Source organism: Nannospalax galili, unplaced genomic scaffold (genome assembly GCF_000622305.1).
Source record: "Nannospalax galili isolate Female #2095 unplaced genomic scaffold, S.galili_v1.0 scaffold218, whole genome shotgun sequence".
NCBI lineage: Eukaryota > Metazoa > Chordata > Mammalia > Rodentia > Spalacidae > Nannospalax > Nannospalax galili.
In genome coordinates this window covers 4,517,443-4,542,646 of record NW_008343207.1, presented here as the reverse complement: position 1 = coordinate 4,542,646, position 25,204 = coordinate 4,517,443, and the positions used below count along the sequence as shown (strand labels likewise).

The following is a 25,204-nucleotide window of genomic DNA, read 5'->3' as shown; positions in this document are numbered from 1 at the left end:
TGCAGTCTTTACCTCCACATCTGGAAAGTTCCTCCAGGTAGAAAACCAGGGGAAGTGTGGGGCTTGATCCCCTCTCAGGGAGCAAAGTGAGTGGGTATTATTTTTTTTTAAATAGAATTTATTTATTTATTTTTGTCTTTTTGAAGCAGGGTCTCCCTGTAGCCCCAGCTGTCCTGGAACTCACTATGTAGACCAGGCTGGCCTTGAACTCACAGAGATCCGCCTGCCTCTGCCTCCCAAGTGCTGGGACTACAGGCGTGCGCCACCACACCCGGCGTGAGTGGGTATTTTATCCAGGTTTGTGGTTGTTCACCCAGGAGGAGTTGTCTGGCAGCAGTTACTGTATCCAGGCCAGGTGGAATCCCTGTCCTTTGTGTGTTACACTTGTGCCTTTCTGCATTCCCAACCATGTATTTTCCACATTGGGAAAATTTTTACTTAAATGGTATTACACTGCTCCTATTCTCTCTTATTTATTTTTATGTTTGGTCTTTTTGAGACAGAATCAGTCTCCCTGTAGCCCCAGCTGGCCTGGAACTATTATATAGACTAGGCTGGCCTTGACTCTGAGAGATATGCCTGCCTCTGCCTCCCAAGTGCTGGGATTAAAGGCGTGTACCACCACACCTGCCCCTATTCTTTTTTTTTTTAATTTTTTTATTTTATGTATATGAGTGTATTGCCTGCATGTATATAAATGCACCTATGTCATGCAATGCCCATGGAGGTCAGAAAAGGGCCTTGGATCCCCTGGAACTGGAGTGACAGACAGTTGTTAGCTGCCATGTGGGTGCTGGGATTCGAACCTGGGTGTTCTTGAAGAACATGAGTGTTCTTTTTTAAAAAATATTTATTAATGGGGCTGGAGAGCTGACTCAGCGGATAAGAGCACTGACTGCTCTTGCAGAGGACTCGGGTTCGATTCTCAGCACCCACATGGCGGCTATGAACCATCCTTAACTCCAGTTCCAGGGGAATCTGAAGCCTCTTCTGACCTCTGTGGCATTGCACGATACGGGTGCACTCACATACACACAGGCAATACACTCATACACATAAAACAACATTAGTGTTCTTAACCTCTGAGCCATCTCGCCAACCCAAGGGCATGTCTTTTTTAAAAAAATACTCTATTGAGCTGGGCATGGTGGTACATGCCTTTAATCCCAGCACTTGGGAGGAAGAGGCAGGTGGATCTCTGTGAGTGCAAGGCCAGCCTGGCCTACATAGTGAGTTCCAGGACAGCTAGCTGGGGCTACAGGGAGACCCTGTCTCAAAAAGAGCAAAATGAAATTTTTTTATTATTTTTATGTGTAGGAATGTATTGCTTGCATGTATGTAAATGCACCCAGATAGTGTAATGCCCACAAAGGTCAGAAGAGGGAGTCAGATCCCTGGAACTGGAGTTATGGACAGTTGTTAGCTGCCATGTGGGTGCTGGGAATCAAACCCAGATTCTTTGCAAGAGCAGCTGGTGCTCTTAACTGCTGAGTCATCTCTCCAGCCCTTTATTAATTTAAAAACTATTATTTATTTGTTTGTTTTTAATATTTTATTATTTTTATTTTATGTGTATGAGTGTATTGCCTGCATGTAAGTGAGTGTACCCGTGTCGTGCAGTGGTGCAGAGGTCAGAAGAGGGCTTCAGATTCCACTGGAACTGGAGTTAAGGACAGTTTACAGCCGTCATGTGGGTGCTGGAAATTGAACCCAGGTCCTCTGCAAGAGCAGTCAGTGCTCTTAACCGCTGAGCCATCTCTCCAGCCCTTTATTAATTAAAAAAATTATTTATTTATTATTTTTGAGATTGGGTCTCACATGTGTCCTTGGCTGGCCCTGGAACTTGCTATGTAGACCAGGCTGGCCTGGAATTCACAGAAACCTCCCTGTGTCTGCCTGCTGGGATTAAAGCTATGCACCACCATGCCTGGCAGCACAGGTCTTTTGTGGTTTTTGATATCATTGTTTGCAGTGTCTTTAGGAGAACATCTCTGTGGGCAATTTTTGCTTTATCAGTTGTGTTGAAGTTTCTCAACTCTCAGTTGGCAGGAAAAGGCAAACTGGATCCCTTCTCTTGTCCTATTCCTTTTCCATTTTTCTATCCTGACTTAATGTGACAATAAAGAAAAGGGCGATGAGGTGTGGAGGGAGTAGGGCCTCCCAGAAGTCTCTAATCTAAGTGAGAGGGTGGGCCAGGTGGGTTGTGGGGAGAGGTCCAGGAAGGATTGAGTGTGGTGGAGAGTCACTTGAGAGCTTTAGGCAAGGGCATGGCATGGTCTCAGTATGTTTTAGCAAATTCCTTCTAGTTCCATATAGAGAAGGGATCCTGGGAGGTGGCAGAAGGCTGCTGCCACAGTGCAGACAGAGATGGCCAGAAACAATGGCTCAGATGAGAGATGCGGTCCCATCAGGTACGTAGTTTAAAGGCTGAGCCTACAAAATTTTCTGTTGGGCAATATTGTGTGATACACAGAAGAATCAAGAATGATACCCAAAGCTGAGTGGGATGGGTCATACCTGTAATCCCAGTACTCAGGACACTGGGATGAGAGGATTAATGTGAGTTCAAAGCCAGAGGTGGTTTTATATGTGTGAGGGTGCATATGCATGTTATGTGTGCATACGTGTGGAGGACAAAGGTCAACCTGTGGTGTTAATTCTTAGTTTATCATCTTGTTCTTTGAAACAGATTCTCTCACTGGGACCTGGGGCTCAATGATGAGGCCAAGCTAGCTGGCTCATGAGCCCCAGGGATCCTCCTGTCTCCACCTCCACAGTACTGGGGTTATAAGCATGCTCCACCACACCTGACTTTTCACTTGGGCTTGTTCTAGAGATTGAACTCAGGTCCTCATGCCTGCATAGAAAGCACCTTACTCACTATATCCTCAGCCCCCAAAGCCCAAGGTTCTAGCATAAGGAAATGGACAGTGACATGGTATGCCCCCAAATGGCATTCCAGCAAGGAATGGCTCTTTCTTCTTTGGATGTGTGGTTCAGTGACTGAGGACATTCTGTGTCCAGTTGGCTATGGAGGTGAGTGACAAGGCTGGAGGGAGGATCCGAGTATCATCGCTGTGGAAGTGGATTGTATTTGTGTGTGTGTGTCTGCAGGTGCATGTGCGTACATAGGTATAGAGGTCAACCTCAAGTGTCATTCCTCAAGAGATGTCTATCTTGTTTGAAACAGGGGCTCTCACTGGCCTGGAACTCACCAATTTGACTAAGCTGGATGGCTAGGAAGGCCCAGACATCCTCCTGTCTCCAAAACCCCAGTGTTGGAATTATAGGCATGTGCTACTATGTCCAGTTTTATATGTGGGTTCAGGGGAATGAACTCAGGTCCTCATGCTTGCATGACACTGAGCTACATTCCCCAACCTCTGCTTTGTTTTTGTTTTTGTTTTGAGACAGGGTCTCACTATGTAATCCAGGCTAGCTTTGAACTCTGATCCTCCTGCTTCTACCTCTCAAGCGCTGGGATGACAGGTGTGTGCTATCATGCTTGGTAAGGTAGATCTCTTTAAACAGCTAGTTAAACTTGGGAAGTACTCCATTTTTGACTTGCCTGTCCAGGACTGGTCTGTGATATGAGAGTTTAGCTTCTGTGACTTCTCTGTGAAACTCTAGATGCTTTTACTCTCCAGCTAGTAATGTGAGTGTGCGCAGCTCTTCTGGCATTCACACTTGGGCCTTTGGTGGGCGTTTTGAGACTGGGTCATAGTACTGATTTGGTTGGTGACTGCCAGCCAGACCGCAGGGACAAGTATTGTGGGGCTGGGGTTTCCTGTTGCCTCATTATACAATGAGACACTAGGTTCCAAAAATAAATACACACGAAAAAAGTTTCAACCTGGGCTTGAGTGCTCTGAGTATCCTGGGGCCTGACCTGGGCCCTGTTCTCCATCGCAGCTAAGGGGGCCTCAAGTGCTTGCTCTGTCCTGCCCCTCTAGGCTGTCACCCGAAGAGGCAAGGTGGCTCCTGCCCAGAGGATGAGCAGGTTCCTGAAGCACTTCACCGTGGTTGGGGACAACTACCACACCTGGAACGTCAATTACAAGAGGTGGGAGAATGAGGAGGACGAGGAGGAGCCGGCTCCCATGCCAGCTGCAGGTGAGGAAGGCAACAACGGAGGCACGAATGCTGAAGCTGGCCCCGGCCCTGCACCCAAACCGCCCCTGGACTTCAGGAATGTGCTGAGGAAGCTTTTCAGCTCCCACAGGTTTCAGGTAAGAGAACAGAGGCCAAAAGAGCCCCAAGGGTGTGGTCTCCAGCACAGGAGTCCCGTCTGCTACTGCCACTGTCACTGGTGCATTCCATGGGGTTTACCAAGCGCCTGCCACATGCCAGGTACTTGGAGCAGCACTATGTTGTTGGGGGTGCGGAATAATAATCTGGAAGGTTAAAAGTCACCCTGTGGCTGTTCTCCAGAGGGTATGATTTGGGCATGACAAGGAGGAACATACTGACATGTGCTACAACCTTCAAAACATGAGCAGAATGACAGATGGGGAAGGCCCAGTGTATGTGATGCTGGGTATCTGAACCATATGGAACCAGCAGGGCTGGGCAGAGGGATGGGCTGCCAGGGCCATGAGTGGGAGGGAGTGAGGGGGTGACTGCTTGACAGACATGAGATTTTCTTTTGGGGTGGTGGAAATGTTCTGGAACTAGACATCTGGGGAAGGCACAGCCCAACTATCACTGCTGCCACAGATCTTTATGCCAACCTGAGAGTGGTTATTTTACAATGGTAATTTTCACATTGTACATTTGCTCATACCCACATTCACAGTATATTAAAGGAGGATTGTTGGAGGCAGAGGAAAGCATTCCTTCTACAGTCTGCTGGATAAGGCCGCAAGGACTCCTTGCCTCCAGGCTTGTCATCACTATGGGCCCACAGACTTTATGGAGAGGTGATAAGAACACATGGGGCTGGGGAGATGGTTCAATGGTAAAATGTTTGCTACACAAGCACAAGGACCTAAGTTTGGATTCTGATACCCACGTAAAAAGCCAGGTACTCAGGAGGCAGAGGCAGGCGGATCTCTGTGAGTTCAAGGCCAGCCTGGTCTACATAGTGAGTTCCAGGACGGCTGGGGCGACAGGGAGACCCTGTCTCAAAAAGAAAAAAAAAAAAAAAAAAAAAAAAAAAAAAAAAAAAAGCCAGGTGTGGTGGTGTGTGCCTTTAATCCCAGCACTGGGGAGCAGGGAGCAGGGATAGGAAGGTCCTTGGGGCTCACTGGCCAATCGGTGAGCTCCAGGTTCAGTTAGAGAATTTGTCTCAAAAATACAGGTGATTAAGGAAGACACCAACGTAGACCCCTGACCTCCATAAGTGTGCACACATGAGGATGTGTGTACTCCTGTATGCATACATGCGTACACACACACACACACACACACACACACACACACAGATGAACATGTGCCTTGTTCTTGCCTATCACTACCCTTCTAGTACAGTTGCGGGGAAAGGGAGCTCCTGGCTTCAGAAGGAGCAGCTGGCCCAGAGCTCTGTGGGGCCATGTCTTCCATTATGAAGTCATTTCGTTTTCTTTTCTTTTCTTTTTTTTTTTTTTCTGTCTCTTTTAGATAGGGTCTCCCTATAGCCACAGCTGGCCTGGAACTATTATGTAGACCAGAGTGGCCTTGAATTCATAGAGATCTTCCTACCTCTGCCTCCTGAGTGTTGGGATTAAAGGCATGCACCATCATGCCCGGCATGCATTTCATTTTTTAAAAGATTTATTTTTATTTATGTGTATGTGTGTGTACCTGTGTGAGTTTACATGTACCATGTGCATTCAGGAGCCTAAGCAGGCCAGGGGGTGTGAGCCACTTGATGTAGGCTGGGAACCAAACCTGGGTCCTCTGCAAGAACAGTAAGCGCTCTTTAACTGCTGAGCCCATGTAGGCACTTCTGATCTTAAGGAACAGGTGCAGGACCCTGCCTCTGCTCTGAGGTGGCAAGCAGGTTATATCTGGAAGCATGCCTGCCCCAGGAGAATGCAGGAGACTAGGGAGTACAGGTGCAGTGCCACAGAGAGGCACTTTGAGGGCACTACTGGGGGCAGTTTCGTCAAAGCCCAGGTCCCTTCTGGAAGCAGGGAGAGGCAGCCCTGCTCTTTCATCACTGACTCTGTTCTTGGGTAAAATAAGAAAAAAAAATATATTGGACTTTTCTCTCACATAAAGCAAGCCTTCTACACAGCACCCTTTTGGGCTGCCCCCCACCCCCGAGGCTGTGGCAGGGAACATGGTATTATGTTGTTGGGGTTGAAATCTCAAACCTGCAATTTTGAAGGAGGGAGCCAGCTTCCTCCCAGCTGCAAGGGGAGTCCTGAACTCACTCCTCAGGATGTCACTGCTTCTGGAAGGGACTTATCTGGCCACTCTGCCTGCAGGCCTCTGGGCTGACTCTTGAGGCTGATCCCATGAGCCAGTACCCCTGAGACTCTTGTGTGGAAAAAGGCCAGTCATAAAGTTACTTATCCACTCAGGAGACAGTGGCCCCTTGAGCATCCATTTCAAACAGCAGGGTCCCTGTCTCCCCTAAGGAGGACACGATGGTCTGAAGAGTGGCAGGAAAGGGGGTCTGAGCGCTCCTTACAGAGACTAAGGTCAGAGGTGGTGACTGTCAACTGACACCCAAGGCTGGGTATAGTGAGCTGAGCCACAGTGTTGGAAGGGCATTTTCCAGGCATGGGGCCGTGTTGGCCAAAGGCCTGGTAGGAAAGAAGCCTGCTATGCACTGCCTTGGGAAATAGGGAAGGGGCATGTGGTCCTGTGGAGAGAGTAGCAAGATCACTCAGTGAGGCAGGGGCTGCCATGGAAGGCTCTGTGTGGGGGTGACATGATCAGAGTAGTTGAAGGGTTTGGATGGAAGCCAGATGGGATGGGAGGAGGAGACAGCAGTTCAGGAGTCTTGCTTCTGCTGGTAAGAGCTCTAAGAGGGTCCTGGAATACCTTTCTTAGGTGGTTTGGGATGGCCAGTGACAGAGAATGCTGTCACTTCTCACACGAAATGGCACAATCAAGAGAGAACATGGGTGAGTTGGTCTCCAGGGAAGGCGTGGCCAGAGATGGGTCTCATGTTTGCTCTTGTTCTGAGGTAGCAGCCAGTGCTAAGCACTCTGCTCACCTGGCTTCACATGCCCACTGTCACTTGGGGTAGAATGCAGCCAGGCCTTTCCCCTGAGGAGGATGCCAAGGCTCTATGAGGTTTGGAAGACCCCATTGCAGGCTGATGGGACCAGATGCGCTGTCTTTGAGCCAGCACCCCACAGGAGAGGATGTGGCTCCCCTCCTCTGAGGGGATGTGGCTACTCCTCTGAGTAGCCCTGTAGAAGGGCAGATTCTGGGTCTTGGGGATAAGTTCAGAAAGGCCAAGGGTTACGAGCTGGGTATTGTCTTTTCTTGGTGTAAGTTTATCTTTCTCCCCACCCCAAATTCAAGTGAGACCTACATAATGTAAAATTAACCCTAGTCCTCTGGAAAAACATCAAGTACTCTTAACTACTGACCTATCTCTCCAGCCCCAAATTAATCATTTTAAAATTAATATTTCCACAGTATTTAGTGCATTATTAGTATTATGTAACATCACTATCTAGTTCCAGAACATTCTTGTCACTCCCCATCCTGCCTTCCCCCTCAGACTCCTTTTCTACCAGCCCCTTGGCCAACATGGCCCCCTGCCTGGAAAGTGCCCTTCCAACCCCGAGGCTCACTATGCCCAGCTTTGGGTATCAGGTGACAGTCACCACCTCTGACCCTACTGTCTGTCATCCATTTTGTATATGGATCCATCTGTTCTGGGGATCACATCACACATGGCCTAGGGTATGCTCCCTGCACTTTAGCATGCCATTTACACAGTTCATTCACATGGCAGCATGAGTCCATGCTTCATGTCTTTTAGTAGCTGTATGGTAAGCCTGTTCTTAATATGACTGAGCTTTGATTTTTAAACCATGTGACTTCTTCAATCCCTCTAGTTCCAAAATAAAACCAAGAATTAAAAAAACAAGAAAAAAACAGGCTGGGGAGATGGCTCAGTCAATAAAGTACTTGCTGCACAAGCATGAGGACCTGAGAATCCAGGTGAAAAATAAAGCCTGATGTGGCAGCACGTGCTTGTAATCTCAGCAATGAGAGGCAGAGACAGGAGGAGCTCTGGGGCTCACTGGCTGACTAGTCTAGTGAGCTCCAGGCCAGTGAGAGACCCTGTCTCAAAGGACAAGGTGAACAATTCCTGAAGAACAGCATCTGAGCTCTGGCCTCCACCAGCACACACACCCACATGAACACACACATACACACTCAAAAGATAAAAGGTACCTCTACCCCTGCCATTAGTGCCACTTTCACCCCAGCCCTAGTCCCCTGACCATCTCTACTGCCATCAGTGGAACCACTGCACTCTGCTTTCCTACCACCCCAGCAGGTCACAGAGCCCCAAGATCCTCTCCCTCGCTCCCCAGGAAGCCCTGCCTTCTCCACCTTGCCCCTAACCATTCAGGATGAGCATGTCACACTCTGATAATGGCCGGATTTTGTGTGTAGTGTCCCACTGGGTGAGAACACTGCCACCCCATTCCCTGAGGACAGGCAGCATCTGGGAGTCCCTTCTAGAACTGAGTCCTGAGTCTGGGGTGTATTGAATGATTTACTGTTTGTTCTGTGTGTACCCCAGCAACAGCAATCCACAGAAATAGAAAAATGAAGCACTTGGGAGGCAGAGACAGGCAGAGTTCTGAGTTCAAGGCCAGCCTGGTCTACATAGTGAGTTCCAGGACAGCTGGAGCTACAGGGAGACCCTGTCTCAAAGAGACCAAAAAAATAATTTTTTTTTTCCCCATTTAGGAGTGACATTTGATTTGACAGATGGTATTGAGGAAACAGTGACTGAGTAAAAGAAAAGACCAGAGGTGACCAAGGGACAGTGGGTAGGACAGAGAGACTACAGGCTTCTGAGGGAGAGGAACAGCCAAAACTCCCCACAGGGCACTGGCTATAGTCCTGGCCTTGGCTTCTTCACTTAGCCAGTTCCAGGTGGCTCCTGAGGATGAGGCTCCATCCTGGTTTCATATTCTCTTGCTCCTCCACACCAGGTTGTCATCATCTGCCTGGTGGTCCTGGATGCCCTCCTGGTGCTTGCTGAGCTCATTTTAGATCTGAAGATCATCCAGCCAAAGAACGACTATGCAGGCAAGGTACGTAGGTGGTACACATATACACAAGGCTCAGGAACACAAATGGCCCAGGGATACGTGTGGAACAGGTACACATGCAGCCCAGGTATGCCAGTGGCAGAGACACACACTTGGTACAGGTATACATATGGTCCACCCTGATCCTCACGCACAACCCAAGTGGTACAAGTTCCCATGTGGCCCAGGAATGCAACTGGGTCAAGGATGCACGCAGCCCACCCTGGTATGCACACAGGCCACATCCACAGGCAGCTTGGGCCAGCTGTGGTCTGCACAGCTGCTGTGGTCACTTTTGTTATCTGCAGGAGGGAAGGGTGCCTTACCTGAGTCAGCAGATGCCCTGCAAGGGGGGAGTGCATGCTTTCTTCCTTCTCTTTTGATGGCTGCTGTTCATTTTATTTTCACTTTATGTTATTTATTTAATGAGTGTTAGGCTGCATGAATGTTAAGTGTACTCATGTCATGCAGTGCCTGCAGAGGACAAAAGAGGGTATTGGATCCCCTGGAACTGGAGTTATGAATGGTTGTTAGTGGGTGCTAAGATTCGAACCAAGGCCATCTGCAAGTGCAGTCAGGGCTCTTAACCACTGAGCCATCTTTCCAGCCCTCCTGCTCTTCTTTCTTTTCCCTTGTGTGTACACCTTGTAGTGGGTGGTGCAATTAATCTTACTCATTTTGCCTCTAGCATAGTCACTGTGAGTCTCTGCTAGTGGGCTGCAAGCATGACTCCCTGAGTTTGAGCATTTCCTGGCTTTCTTAGTAAGGGACTAGAGATTCTTCACATAGTACCCACCTTGATTACTGAGGGAGCATGTGGCTCTGCAGTCTTCAGTGGTGTTGTGGTCCCAAGGTACCATCATCTACCTGGCAGGTAACTTCTAGTGAACACTGACATTGTCCCCTCAATAAAGAGGGTCTTGGGGTCTGTCCAAAGTGCTATAGTAAATGTTCAGTGTGGCTTTAAGCATTTGCCAGCCCAGCCATGAGATGTGTTCTCCCGATGGGACAGCTGGGCCTAAGGGCACAATGGGGGTTTTAGAATTTTTTTTCTCCCTGCCCCTTCAACACTGGGAATTGAACCCCTAGCCTTGTGTGTACTAGGAAAATGCTTACCACTGAGCTACATCCCCGGCCCATTTTTACTTTTATTTGAGACAGAATCTCACTCTGTAGTCCAGGCAGGCCTTGAACTTTCAAACCTCCTGCCTCAGCATCCTGTGGGCTGGAATTAGAGTTCACTACCACAACAGCTATAATTTCTTTCTTTCCTTTTCTTTTTTTTAGACAGGATCTTGTTACACAGCACTGGCCTTGCACCTTCAGTCCTCCTGCCTCAGCCCCCCAAATATGGGATGACAGCCGGGCCTGAATTCTGGCCTTGCCTAATTGCCCCTTACAGGTGGAAACCTTGACGGTGGTATTGACAGCTGTTGCTAGTGCTTGAGCTGATACTGTGGCACTTGGCACAGGATTGAGCCCTCTCTAGTAACCAGGCAGTGTTTGAGATCAGTCCGTGTGACCAAAGAGCACTCTGACAGTGGTTCTTGCCCCTCTGTTCCCTCAGGTATTCCACTATATGAGCTTCGCCATCTTGGGCTTCTTTATGATGGAGATTTTCTTCAAAATATTTGTCTTCCGCCTGGAGTTCTTCCACCACAAGTTTGAAATCCTAGATGCCATGGTGGTGGTTGTGTCCTTTGTCCTCGACTTTGTCTTCCTGTTTAAGAAGCACCAGTTTGAAGCTCTTGGCCTGCTGATCCTGCTGCGGCTATGGCGGGTGATCCGGATCATCAATGGTATGTCTCCCACACTCCTAAGCAACACATGGGGCCATGGGGAAACTGTTGTGGGAGCTGCACTCAGTACCAGGTACCTGGGCCCACACTTGAGGTTTGTGTCATGGCTGCTGCCACTGCCTCCTGGGAATCTGGAGAAAGGTGCAGCAGTAAGATTTGCCACCAACTAACTACCCCTGCTGGCTGCAGATCCTTCTCTGGCCGGTCTCATGATTATCAGAAAGTATTTATGGAAAGCATGGGACTTATCCCTGAGGTATCTTTTTTGGCTCCTCCCCAGGCACCTTTTTTTTTTTTTTTTTTTAAATCTTTTTGAGACAGGGTCTCCCTGTAGTCCCAGCTGACCTGAACTCACTATATAGACCAGGCTGGCCTTCAACTCATAGATCCGCCTGCCTCTGCCTCCCAAGTGCTGGGACTAAAGGCGTGTGCCACCACACCTGGCTTCCAAGGTACCTTATTAAAAATGTATTTCCTAAGACAGCCCCATGGAACCAGGCCAGCTCAGGAGGGTGCCCTCCAAAATGGGTGCAGGCAGCTGAGCAGTGCTCCTCACCAACTGCCTTGTCCCAGGGTCACAGCACAGAGCACATTAGCACAGGCCAACCCCAGGGAACTCCCATAGCTTTCCAGATTCATAATTTGATGCTGTGGGTGAAATGACACCTATTAATGTGCCTTGGACTCCAGCTCTAGAGAGCACACTCCAGGAAGTCCTGCTTTGCCAAACTTCAGGTGAAGTGCTGTCCCTGGCACCCATGTCTAAGGAAGAACAGGGCTTATGTGGGGGCTGGTGGAGGTTTGGCTACCACAGACATGTAGACACCTGGATGGAGCTGCTCCAAAGCCTGTCCAGGACCTGTTCTTTTCTCTCTTGGTAGTTTTGCCGCAGAGGATCAGGGTTACACTCGGGTGATCTGGCTTGGGGAGTCCAGATGAGGGAGTGGCAGTGTAGCCTGTGTTTGGGGTAGGTGTGTCCTCTGATGGGGCTGCCACCTCCTGACCCCTGACTAGCACCTTGTGCACTACACCCCAGTCTGTTGGACAGACCTGTGGAGAATGTGCTGCTTGGAATGTGATGTTGCAAGTGGCCACAGTTCTGCTTATGAGCAGTCTAGAAAAACCCATGAGGAACATTCCCTTGTTTCATGTGTGAATGAAGGCCTCTGACTGCAAGGGCTATAAATAAGTTTACTAAAAAGAAGTAAAAGGTCTATTAAATACACTGTGGTGAAGCCACAGTGGGCTCCCTGAGAGTGGATCCAATGGCTGAGAGGAGCTGGAATTCTCTCTTAGCAGCTGAGGCAGGTTACTTTGTAGAATTTCACCACCATTTGTGCAGGGTCCATATCTGTGCAGACAGGCTAACTTCTTGCTATCTTATTAAGTAGTAAATCTTATAGCACCAGTTGTGTCTCTTGAAACTAGCCACTGGGGTCAGGCACCACGGGTTATTATTACAATTAGGCTCTAAATGTTTGTGCATGATATCAAAAGTCACTGGGTTGGGCTCTAAAAGCTGTCAGGGTAAGTGCTAAAGTGTGAGGATCTGGGCTTTGATTGTTGGTCTTCCCCTCTCCACACTTTGAAGTGTGACTAGGGAACACAAGCAGCTATCAGTCAGTGCTGGGGATGCTGTCCCAGCACTCACAGGACTACTGCCCTGGATAGACTCGGGGCTAAGGCTAACTCTTAGCCCACAAGGGCCACAGGGATATATTGCCCAACTAAATAACTAAATAAATACTGTATTCCATGACTCAAAAATGACAATCATGGCCTCCCAGCTGAGGCCACCCAGTGCCAGTGACAGCTGTCTTGTTCACCTGTTCCCAAGTATAAACATGAGTAAAAATACAAATCTTGGGACTGGTGAAGGTTCAAGTTGGTAAAGGTGCTTACCACTGAGTCTATGACCTGAGTTAGGGAACCATATAGAAGGAAAGAACTGACTCTCACAAATTGTCCTCTTACCTTCACACATACATTGTGGTACACACGCCCACACATATATACACATGCAAAGACTGATATTGAAAAACTTTTTTTTTTTTTTTTTTTTGGTCTTTTTGAAGCAGGGTCTCCCTGAAGCCCCAGCTGTCCTAGAACTCACTATGTAGACCAGGCTGGCCTTGAACTCACAGAGATCCGCTTGCCTCTGCCTCCCAAGTGCTGGGACTACAGGCATGTGCTACCACACCCAGCTTTGAAAAACATTTTAAGACTACAAATCTTTTTTTTTTCTTTTGAGCTGTTAAATTAGAACTCAGTACCACCAAGATCCTCAACTCTCTTTCAGGTATCATTATCTCAGTGAAGACGCATTCTGAGAGGCAGATCTTAAGGTTAAAGCAGATGAACATTCAACTGGCCACCAAGATCCAGCACCTGGAATTCAGCTGCTCTGAGAAGGTGAGACACACTGGTGATGGGTCCTGCTGCTGTCCCCTCCAGTACAGTGCTACTCCTGCTCCTACTGGGCTTAGTCTGGAGCCCTTTCTATGGCTCCATCTCCCTGGGTCTTTCAGCTTAAGCATGTGCTCCTGGTCATGCTCAGTCCCTCCTCTGAGCATCTCGTTCCTGCTGTCACTGTGGCCAGGGCCCTCCCTGACAAAGGAGCCCCTCGGTAGCCTGAATTCCACAGTGTGGCTCAGAAGCTCAATGCTGGTATCTGTCTGCTTTTGTAATAGGAACAAGAAATTGAGAGACTCAACAAGCTGTTGAGACAGAATGGACTTCTTGCAGATGTGAATTAGCCATCCAGAAGTTCCAACCCAGAGAAGTTGGGCTGTAGCCAGAAAGCAACTGCATGGTGAGAAGTCTAATTCCTCCACCTCACCTTTGCCTCACCTTGCATCCCATGGACACTGAGGACATGGGTCTTCAGCAGCTCTACTGCCTCCCTGGTCTGACTCAGAGCCACCTGTCCACTCCCTCTGCCTGCAGCAAAGGAATCATAGCCATCTTTTCTCAACACTGGATGTTCCACTCTTGGCCAAAAATGAACAAAGGAAGCTGGACAGTTACTGGCATGTATAATTTAATTGCATCACTTTCCCACATATATGGATCAACTCATCTCTTCACAAGCACATTCTGAAAAAAGCAAAGAAAAGCTGGCATCTCGGCACTGGCCCATTCTAGAAAACCTTTCTTTACCAGCTGGTCCACAGCTTCTCTTGCCACATCTCCCATGGGAGCTGTCCTGGCACCCAGGCTATTCTTCTGCACCATCCAGCTGCACCATCAGCTTCTGGGTGGCTCCCTCTTGCTCTGTCCCCGACAGCATTTCTCCCAATTACTGTACAATTAATGTATAAAATAAGTGCTCTCCTTCCCTTGTGCACTCCTACAGATTCTTTCCTCAGTGGCAGCCCATACCAGCCCACCAGTTGAAGAGCCAGCTCACTGCAGGGCCCTGTGTACAAATGGCAATTAGCCCCTAGTCTGCCCTGTAATTAGCATAATCTTTGGGGAAAGATCCCGCATAAGGCTTTGTGCTCTATGCACTTAATTTTATGCTATTTTGCTATTTTTGTACTTCTTTGAACAGGACTTTAGCAAACCTGAACTAGAGATAATGAACATTTTGAAAATAACTCCCCTTGAGGCTAGAGAGATGGCTCAGTGATTAAGAACACTGGCTGCTCTCACAGAGGACTCGGGTTCAATTCCCAGCACCTACATGATGGCTAACAATCATTCATAACTCCAGTTCCAGGGGAATCTGATGGCCTCTTCTGATCTCTGTGGGCACTGCACAACACAGGTACACTTACATACATACAGGCATAACATTCATATACATAAAATAAAAATAATATTTTTTTTTATAAAAAAAGAAAATAACTCCCCTTAAAACAAGAGACAAAACACTGGGGAGATCCTCTATGCATTACTGTGTCAGGGTCTGTTCTCTTTACCTCCCCAGAGGCAACATGGCCTTGCCTGTGACCTGTGTGTGCAGGGTGCTGGAAAGAAGTAACCCAAACCCCAACCCAGCAGAGTGATGTTTCCAAGAGGAAAAAAGGCAGGTGGGAGGGGAGCAGAGTGTTGATTTTCGGGTGCCACCAAGGAAGAGAAACAATGAAGTTAATGTCCTCCAAGGACTTGGAGCCTATGTGCCCACAATTCCAGAGGGAAGACCTTCAGGGTGGGCTCAAGCCCCTTCAGGGGCCACTTACATCAGACAAATGGGAAGAAGAAGTTGAAGGGCAGCCTGGCATTGATAGTGGGCAAAGCTCTGAAGCCAGCTTCTGCAGGAGCAGACACGTCCACAAATGTCACTGCAGTGGAAATGATGACTGTCCTTTCAGGTCCTGGAAGGGGCTAAAATGGAAAGACAGAGCTGGCGCCTTCATCTTCCTTAGTCATCCACAGTAGTTCATGAGTTTGGCAGGTATGTGTAGGTGAGCTGTTCAACAGCACTGTCACCACGGTTCAACACTCACAGGAATTAGGAATATAAACAAAACCTCCATCAGAGAATTTCCTTTTTGTCTTTTTGAGACAGGGTCTCCCTGTAGCCTCAGCTGGCCTGAAACTTGCTATGTAGTCCAGGCTGACCTCAAACTCACAGAGATCCGCCTCTGCCTCCTGAGTGCTGGGATCAAAGGAGGGCGTGACCATGCCCAGCTTCCATCAGAGAATTTTTACTTCTAAGTAAAAGTTAAATAAGGAATGATTGCTAATATCTTAATACTCAAAATTGTAGCTAGGCATGATGGCACAAGCACTCAGGAGACTGAGGATCATGAGTTCAAGATCAGTCTGGGCTACATAAAAAAAGCTTATATAAAAACACCAAAAAACCACCGGTCATGGCAGTCACCTATAGAATCCCAGCATTTGAGAGTGGGACATGAGGACCAACCAAGAGTTCAAGGCCAGTCTTGAAACCCTGTCTCAATTTTTTTTTTAATCCAAACTGAAATTATCTTTGGTACTACGTAATAAATTTTTCCTGTCACACTTATCTTTCATATAGACTTATGCCTTAGTTTGTTCCTTTGTTTTATTTTGTTGTCATTTATTTCTTTGGGTGTGGAGCTGGGAGTTGGCCCCGGTTGTTGAGAGCACTAAACACATGCCTATCGTTGGATAGGCAGCCCATAGATACTATTGCCAGCAGGGCCTACCTCGAGAATGGAGACAAGCTGGACAGTGACATTCACTATTCTGGCCTGGGGGTTCAGCAGAGACCCATACTTAGTCCACTTCACTTCAATACCCAAAGCTACAGGGAGTTGGCAAGAGCCCTGCAAGAGAAAACTCAGTTAAACCTGAATATTACACAAACTCAAGTCAAACTCAATCTGTAGTTGAGAGCTTTAATTATAAAGTGTTCCACTTATTACAAAATGTTCTGAATACAAGAGTGAATAGATTATAGAAGTTCAGGTACAAATAGCTTTGACAGAACATGGATTATTAAAGCACTCGGTGCTCCAAAAAATATTGCACCACCTAGGGAGATAGTTATTCCATCCCCTCCTACTTCTGAAGAGGCCATTTCACTGTGGAGTTGTGGCAGTCCCACTACCCAGGGCTAGGACCTTCAGGACCTCTACCTGTCCACATCTACCTCAGAGATGCTTCTGGAAACTGGCCAAAGACGGGGGAAAAGAGATGAGAGAATCTAACAGAAATTGAATGTAATTACATCTCATGTTAAAGTGCACTGAGAGGAAATTTAAGCATTCTTTTATCTAATTTCACCAACTGGCAATTAAGACACAATAGCTGGGGGCTAAAGAGATGCTCAGAGGTTAAGGGCACTGGCTGCTCTTGCAGAGGACCTGGGTTCAGTTCCCAGCGCCCACATGGTGGTTAACTAACAACTGTCTATAACTCTAGTTCCAGAGTATCTGATGCCCTGTTCTAGCCTCCATGGGCACTACATGAACACGATACACATACATACATAGTGCGCATATATACATGCAGACAAACACTCATACACATAAATAAAAATCTTAAAAAAAAAAAGATAACAACATCTGGGGCCAGAGTCAGTGTCTGTATGTTGTCAAAGATGACCGCTTTACTTGCAGTGAGTAGGGGCTGGTGGGCAGGAGGAGAGGGTGCCTGAGCTCAGGCTGGATGCTGCCTCTGCCCTAGGACTTTTGCTTGGGCACCCCAAATTAAAATGGGCAGTGGGTCCTCCAGATCTTCCTCCTATCACTGTGGATGTTGCACAGCAGGTGAATGAGGAGCCCACTCAACTATGGTACTTTCCTGTATGTTTTCATTTCTACATATATTTCTCTGAATACATGTCTCAGGGCATGAAAAGCTGGAAGGCCTGCTAACCTGGTGCCTGCCAAAAGCACTAATGGGATTCCTTAGCTTGCAAGTGTCTTTTAGAAACCTTGTCTTTGAATCGTCTTGCCAATATCCCATTGCTAGAAGCCACAGGTGCAGAGGGTGTGAGCAGATGCCCTAGGCATGTTTCCATGGGCACTAATGACTGGTGTCTTCACCCAGTGCCAGGAGGCTAAGAGCATTTCCTGGGTTCACTGTGGCAGAGCTGGGCCAAGACTAAGTAGCAGAGCACAGGGGCTGATCCCATCCCTGGCTTTGGGCGGAGAGTTAATGAGCTTACTCTCCCTACTGTGCCCTCCCCTGTCCCCACTATTAATATGTAATGCTGGTAATGAGAGGCCAGAAAAAGCTGTGACAAGAAAAACCTGGGCAATTAGGGGAGAAGATGGAAAGCACACCTCTGCAGGAGACAACCCACGCTTCCCTCATAAGACAAAGAAGGAGGTGGGCGGAGGAGTCACATGTGATCAGGAACCTATTTGTAGGATATCTCCCATTAAACTATCTGGGAACTTTGGAATTGAAAGTGCTCATGTGTGGGCTGCTATTAGAGGCCAGGAAGCATGGGATGGAACCTGCAGTGTGGATGGCAATTAGTCCCCGAGACAGGTTTCACGCTCAATCGTTATGAGATGCCTGGGGGAGGCTTGTTAGCACTAACATCAGTCCAGGCTGACCATCCCTTACCTCCAAATGTTTGAGACAGAAGTGCTTTGAATTTCTCAGATTTTGGAATATCTTTGTAGCCATCATGACTGAGAAATTCACCAAAGTGGAACATATCCACCTCACACATGCAGCCTAGGGGCAACTTACTATTTTCAATAGGCCCAAGTTTTAACTATAATCATCAAATGAGGCCAAATATAGAATTTTCCATTGGTGAAATACTGGTACTCAGCAAGTTTCAGATTTGGGAGCCTTTTGGATTTCAGATCTTTGGATTAGGGCTGTCTCAATCCACAGTAAGAGAGTGCTGCTCAGTAGTACTTCCAGTTTATGAAGTGGCTGCTGGATCCTGACAAGCCCAACAAATTTAACCCTCTCTACAAACTCATGAGGTCAGTGCTGTTGCTCCATTTTAAAGTTAAGGAAACGGGTTCACAATTACTGATGAAAGGCATTGTGGAGAAGGGGCAGCATCATATCCAAAATTTGGGCCCATCAGCTAATAAAGCCAGCTCAGCTCCGGTCACCCTACTCCCTCACAGATATGTCCCCACCCACCTGACCTGCCTAGTGGAGGAAGACACACTATGAAGTATCCAGCAACCTCCTGCCCCTTACCTTAACACCAGACGGGTGGGTGATGAAGTGCACAGGAACCCAGTCCTGTACATCCTGGGCCTGGGAATTCCCAAAAGCAGCCACATAGTTGGGGAAGCTCTGGCCCCTCAGCAGGTCTTGCATCTTCTGCGCCAGTAGCCCACATGGGATGGTGCCTGTCAGTCTTCAGGAAGGAAAATGAGGTCAATTGACAGAGGCACAGACAGCCTCCTGTGCACAGCAGATTCAATACTGCCACCCTTTCTCCCTCTCCAGAGTAGCAGTCATCTGACGTATGCTAAGGCATCCTGGTTGTGGAGACATCCAAAACAGCTTCTTGAAGTGTTCCACCAAATTCCTCTCTGTACAAGAAGGGCACTGTGGCTAAAAGCCAGGCAATATGGTGGACTCTCCACATCCCTGTCCCTCCTGAAAGGCATTGGCACATACAAGACTCTGGAAAGTCCCACAGGCGGGAACTGTGGTTTAACCATGATTTGGCAGTTCCCAAACATACTGGGCTGACACTGGTAGACATTCTGCAGGAATGTGTTTAATAGAAGCACAAGGAAGAAATGTTGGTCCGAACTAATGACAAAGTCACCCCAAAGAGATGTGGGAAGGGTGTGGGTAGAGAAGGGAGATGAAGGGGAACAGCCAGTGTTTGTGCAGAGTGGGAACTCAGAAAAAACAACAAAACATAGAAAAAAAAATCAAGAAATGCCATTATAGTACTCAGGAAGCTGAGGCAGGAGTATTAGGAGTTTAAGGCCAGCCTGGACTACGCCACAAGTTAGTCTGGGATACACAGCAAGACTCTGATTCAATAAAATAATAAAATAAAAAATAAGTGCTGGGCATGGTGGCGCACGCCTTTACTCCCAACATTCGGCAGGCAGAGGCAGGTGGATCTCTGTGAGTTCGAAGCCAGCCTGGTCTACATAGTGAGTTCCAGGCCAGCTGGAGCTACAGGGAGACCCTGTCTCAAAAAACCGAAAATAATAGTAGTAGTAGTAGTAGTAGTAATAATAATAATAATAATAATAATAATAATAATAATAATAAAAACAAAGGGCTCTGTCAGATGTGACACATCTGTATCTCAGCACCTAGAAGACTGAGGCAGGAGGATCAGGAGTTTGAGGCCAACCTAGGCTATGTAGCAAGACCCTGTTTCCCAAATGATATTCACATTTCCTTTCACTGGCTTTCTTGTGCTGTATAAGTTAAACATTCAGAAATAGAGGGAGGACTTTCAGGGGAAATAGTTTTGCTAAATACTCAAATGTTATTCTACCTCAAACATAAAATAGAAAAGCTTTGTATTCTGCCATGTTTGGGAAGGAAAACATTTGCAGTGGTTTGGCTAGCGGAGGCTTGGTTAAAACAAAGAAAGAGTGTATGTGTATGGGGAGGGGTTCTTTGCTGAGAAACACAAATTCCAGTAGACACAGCCACTCTCACCTGAGCTGACAGCCAGACTGTACATTGTAGCCAAACAGCACGGGGACTCGGAGTCCCTCTCCTGAGAGGCAGTCCTGCTCGAGTGTACTACGAAGTATAGTAAGTTGGCCATGCCTATTCGTGGTCTGAATAATACCAGACATTTGGGCTGTTAAGGGATAGTCAACCAGTGCAAAAGCAGCTAGCTTGTCCAGGAAGAAAGTACTGTCACTTGTATGACATGAGTGAGACACAATCCCCTTTTCCTCACCTCTGGGCTAGCTCTCAGGAAGAGGCAAAAAGTCTCCTTTCCCTGACTGGTTCACCTTGGGAAAGCACATCTGGAAACTGGCCTTCAAAATTAAGTCCAGCTAGATGTGGTAGCACAGGCCTGAAATCTTAGCTACTCAGAAGGCTGAGGAAGAGGATTACAAGTTCAAGGCTCACCTGAACTAGAGTGAACTCAAGACCAGTCTGGGCAACTCACTGGGGCCCCTGTCTCAAAAGCAAAGAGAGGGCTGGGATGTATGCTTTGCTTTCCTGGCATGCCTAAAACTCTAGGTTCTTCAGATGTGATGTCACATGCCTCTAGTCCCAGTACTCAGGAGGCAGAAGTAGCTGGATCTCTGTGAGTCCAGGCCAGCCAGGTCTACATAGTGAGCTCCAGGCCAGCCAGGGATACATAGTGAGACCCTGTCTCCAAAAGGCAAAACAACAAAACAAAAAACTCTAGGTTCAATCCACAATACTGCAAAAAATAAACAAAAAGATTAAATCCAAATTTTCAAAGCCACTAAATTTGTTTAAGAGTAGCCATTTAAATATGAAATTGGCCAGGTATGGTGGCACATGCCTATAATCCCAGCACTCAGGAGGCTAAGACCGAGGAGGATCATGAGTTCAAGGTCAGCCTGAGCTACATAGCAAGGCCGAAGCAAGCCTGAGATACAGAGCATGACCTTGACTCAAAAAAAAAAAGGTAAGAAATGAAATTGAATGCATCCCATCTTTCTGCTTTCAGATATCCTTTTTACCAAACTGGTATCAGGGTACACGGTTTCCTCCCAAGCACTTATGTCTACTCAACCCCACTCCCATTACAACCCATGGTCCAGAGGAAGCTCTGGCTAGTCAGGTATCTCCTTCTTCAGGTCACCCATAGGACCCTGGCAATAAAGGGAAGCATAGCTCACACATGCAGTTGCCTTTCACTCAGAACCAAAAAAGGATATCCCTTCTGAGGCTGGAAGCCAGCAGTCAGCGGGAGCCCCACCACGTAACCAGGATTTCCACTGAGAGGAATTGGTTTGGTGCCTAGCTGCAAGACAAGGTAGAGATGTCCTGTGTGCTCTTGTTAATGAGGGAACAGGGGACATGAATACAGCACTTCTCATAATAAGATCTGGAGGTACCCAACACTGAAAGAATGGCTCCCCCTGCTCTGAACTATAAATGGATCCAGAGAGTGGGAAGACAGCATGCTGTGAACTGCAAGGCGCAGCTCTGATGCAGACTCCCTACGCCACCATGAATGCAGACTCAGGACAAAGGTAAGCCAGGCAATGCTTCTAAACTGACTGCTTCACTGAGAAGTTAGGATTTCTTTTAACTTAGCAGCCAGATATTTGAACAGAATTGCTCAAACTTACCTGAATAAAGTGAATTTCAAACTTCTGTTGCAGGAGAGTCACTGCACTGCTGATTGTCCCCAGGAGGAGCGAGAGGCTGGCTTCCCAGATCTGGCCTGCTTTGGTGTACGTGAGGCTGTACTTTACCTGGGACAGAACAGGGCTCCATATATCACTTGTGCCCACTGCCACTCAGTGGCCATGTCATCAACCCTTACCAAGCAGCCACAGATAAGCCTGAACCCCACACCCTGTTGTCCAATCATACCTCCAATGTTCCCTTAGTATCCCAGAGGATAGGGCCATCTCAGCCTCTCTGTGCCCAACTTTTCAAATTAAGTTCCAGATCAGCTAGTCCAAGCACAATGTAAATAGCCTACTTCCACAAGAAAGGCATCTAAGCAAAAACAATGGCAACAGCAAATGTATGTAGTGAGTTTTGAGTAAGTGTGTGTAATGCATGCATATGAGTGTGTCAGTACATACGTATGCGGGGGCCAGAGCAGGACATCAGTGTCTTCCTCCCCTATTCTCTGCCTCACTGCCTTGAGAAGGGTTTCTCAATGAAGCACAGGCTCCCTATTTCAGCTAGGCTGGACGGCCAGCAAGCTCTCAGGATCTACCTGTCTCTGCCCTCCAATGCTGAGGTTGCAGGTACATGCAAGCATGCCCAGCTTTTTACTTGGCTGTTGGGATTTAGACTCAGATACTCATGTTTACAAAGCAAACATTCCTTTCCACTGACAGACCCCTGTAGTCCCCAACAACAAAATTTTGATGCATTACTGCAAGGTGTTAGTTTTGTGGAGACACATAAAGTGTTCTCTGATGAGACAGCAAAGGCAACTGGAGGCCAGGCCAAGAAAAGCACCACCACAAGACAGACCAGGGTCTTCTCCCAAAGGTATGCAATTCCTCCTGCAGGTCAAGAGGCTGGAGTCAGCCACAGACTGACAGGACTTACCAAATCTCACTTGGTGCCTACCTCAAGAACGACGTTGCTGCAGAGTCTATCCTGCCCAGTGTTGACCAGAGCTGGCCGCAGGATGCGATGGCCTTCTAACCGAGTCAGTGTTTTATTGAGAGACTGAAGAGTGACAGACTGGATCTTGATGGGGACCTGAGAGGTAAGATAGCCTTGGTTACAGAAGACACTACATGCTACTTACAACACAGGTGACCCAGGTAAAGCAAATGAAACCTAAGTGAACCTCTAGTGATAACACTGCCAGAGTGAGGCAGACAGGTGCTGAGCACAGTGCATACTATGATCCACATTTGTAAAAGGCAGATATTTCCATGCAAACACATGCCACATTCAGAGAAATGCCAGGATGGATACAACCCAAATTTTAAAACATACTCACACAGAAACTCACAAAGCACTGTTCATAGCTGCCTAAACAATCCAAGCGCCCATCAACTGATGAGGATGAACAGTGTCCATCCACACAAGGAATACAGCTCACCCCCACCCCCAATCAAGTCCTTACAAGGCCAAAATATGGTAAGTCTTGAAACCATGCGAGTGAAAGAAGCCAGATACCAATAGTCAGACATACTGCATGATTCCACTGACATGGAATGTCTACACAGGCAAATACACAGAGACAAATGGGCTACTAGGGGCTGGAGCAGAATTGAGAAGACTGTAGAGTGATCCCTATGGATACAGGATCTTCCAGGGGTGATAAAAATGTGCTGGGTTAGATCACAGTGACATTAGCACAACCTGTGACAATACTAAAAGCCATAGATTCATGCACTTTGATAGCGTGGTCAGCATGTGGGAGGACTGGATTCACAACCCAGGACCAAAGAGGGTCAGATTGGGGCCAGGCCAGTTGGTGCATACCTTGAATCCCAGTATTTGGGAGGCAGAGGCAGGAGGATCTCTGTGAATTTAAGGTTATCCTGGTCTACGCAGTGAGTTCCAGACCCACCACTGTTACACAGTAAGACCCTGCCTCAAATAAATAAATAAAAATAAACAACAAAAAAAATTTTTTAAAGGAGTAGATTATATGGTATGTTAATATTACAAACACACACATATAACTCCATGGCATGACCAAACATACACATGCACATATGCATACACATAGACAGACTCAGAAGTACAGACACAGAGACAAGTTTATCTCCAAAACACAGCTTACAATGGTGAGTCCACATCTCTGTACCCAGTCCCTGGATTCACAGCTAGAACCCCCAGCCTTCCTAAGCAAACCCTGGTCTCAGGAGACACATGACCTCCCACGTACCTCATAACAGAGTGACTGGCTAAGTGGGTGGCAGTATCATGGCAGGACAGGGACAGACAAACCTTTTAAGCAGAATCAGGAAGCCTGAAGACTCCACGCTTGTCACTTGTGACCATCATCAGCAGGGTGACAAAGCAACAAGCCATCATCTGATAGCTGCTTCTGACACAGGCTCTCCATTTCAATGCTTAAAGCACCTTCTCTTTACACTGTCTTGAACTTTGCCCTCAACCACAGACCAAGCTCTTCATAATTTTAAACTGGCAAGTGTGGAGGTTGCCATTTTAAAGATAAGGTAAGCAGTCCTTATGAGTCTCTCCCACAACCAAGACAACCTACAATTGTCCTCTCAGTCAAAACCACGTACAGAAAAATGGCATCATTCCATAACAAAGGCAAGCTCTCATTGAAGACAGGGTGGGGACAGGAAAAAAGCCAATCATGCAATGACCTGAAGCTGCCCTGATAGGTTGAAGAGTCAAGGGGAGAACCCTGGGCTAACTTAACTAGCTCTTCCTGAAATCAAAGTACCACCTGGACACTAGTCTAAATATATACATGGACAGGCTCACTACTCTGAGAGTGGCCAACTTTGCAAAAGCAGAATCAAAGTACTCTAGAGGATGAAGGGATGTGGTAGGTCTTTCTGTGACTTTCACACTGGGTTCCTCAGAGGGACCAGCAGACAAGGCTAGGCTGAGAGGCTTTCTGAGCTCACCCTGCTCAATGGGGCTGCACTGAGGCTGGGAACACACCTAAAACCATAATAGGCTTCTCCAAATGATGGAGCTCGGCCCACCTGAAGCAGGATGAAATGTAGTTGTAGTTTGGATCCTTTCAAATGTCTCCCTGAGCACAGGCTTGTGTTTAGAAACTTCATGAAATCAACATGGTGGTGCCATCATCTTAGTGGCTTCCTAGGTACTCCCCCAATCCCTGCCTAGGCCTCTGTGGACACTTGATACCCACTTATACAGGGAGACTGAGGGACACAGTAGACAAAATGAGTTTTGAACTAAGGGAAGATTTGGAGACTGTGACAAGGCCATGGTCTTGGGCCTCCTTGGTGAACAGTATGGGAATCTATGATTCCCAAAGGGTTTTATTCTCCATTACTCTTTGGGAAACACTTAGTAACTGGCAATGAAGTGACCAGACAGCTATACCTGGGTCACTTCAGTGGGTTCTACAATAAGATAGTGTATTACAAACTATACTAGTATCCATTAAGAAACACTCTTGAAAAAAAAATTGTGCATCAC

At 47.4% G+C, this 25,204-nt stretch overlaps 2 protein-coding genes across 2 annotated transcripts in view; one reads left to right on the top strand and one right to left on the bottom strand.

Moving 5' to 3' along the window:
* The window catches only part of Hvcn1 (hydrogen voltage gated channel 1), a 37,996-nt gene extending 23,641 nt beyond the window's left edge, over nt 1-14,355 (top strand). The window contains exons 4-8 of the mRNA XM_008839399.3: nt 3,954-4,229; nt 9,120-9,221; nt 10,786-11,017; nt 13,317-13,429; nt 13,708-14,355. Of these exons, the coding sequence (XP_008837621.2) occupies nt 3,954-4,229; nt 9,120-9,221; nt 10,786-11,017; nt 13,317-13,429; nt 13,708-13,773 (789 nt within the window). The 3' untranslated portion in view covers nt 13,774-14,355. The remainder of the gene's footprint in view (nt 1-3,953; nt 4,230-9,119; nt 9,222-10,785; nt 11,018-13,316; nt 13,430-13,707) is intronic.
* Tctn1 (tectonic family member 1) overlaps nt 14,041-25,204 on the bottom strand; it is a 37,206-nt gene continuing 26,042 nt past the window's right edge. Inside the window, exons 8-15 of the mRNA XM_017799726.2 lie at nt 22,664-22,798; nt 21,700-21,825; nt 21,283-21,368; nt 20,072-20,212; nt 18,629-18,791; nt 16,156-16,275; nt 15,202-15,346; nt 14,041-14,318 (exon numbers count right to left, since the gene is read on the bottom strand). Of these exons, the coding sequence (XP_017655215.1) occupies nt 15,203-15,346; nt 16,156-16,275; nt 18,629-18,791; nt 20,072-20,212; nt 21,283-21,368; nt 21,700-21,825; nt 22,664-22,798 (915 nt within the window). The 3' untranslated portion in view covers nt 14,041-14,318; nt 15,202. The remainder of the gene's footprint in view (nt 14,319-15,201; nt 15,347-16,155; nt 16,276-18,628; nt 18,792-20,071; nt 20,213-21,282; nt 21,369-21,699; nt 21,826-22,663; nt 22,799-25,204) is intronic.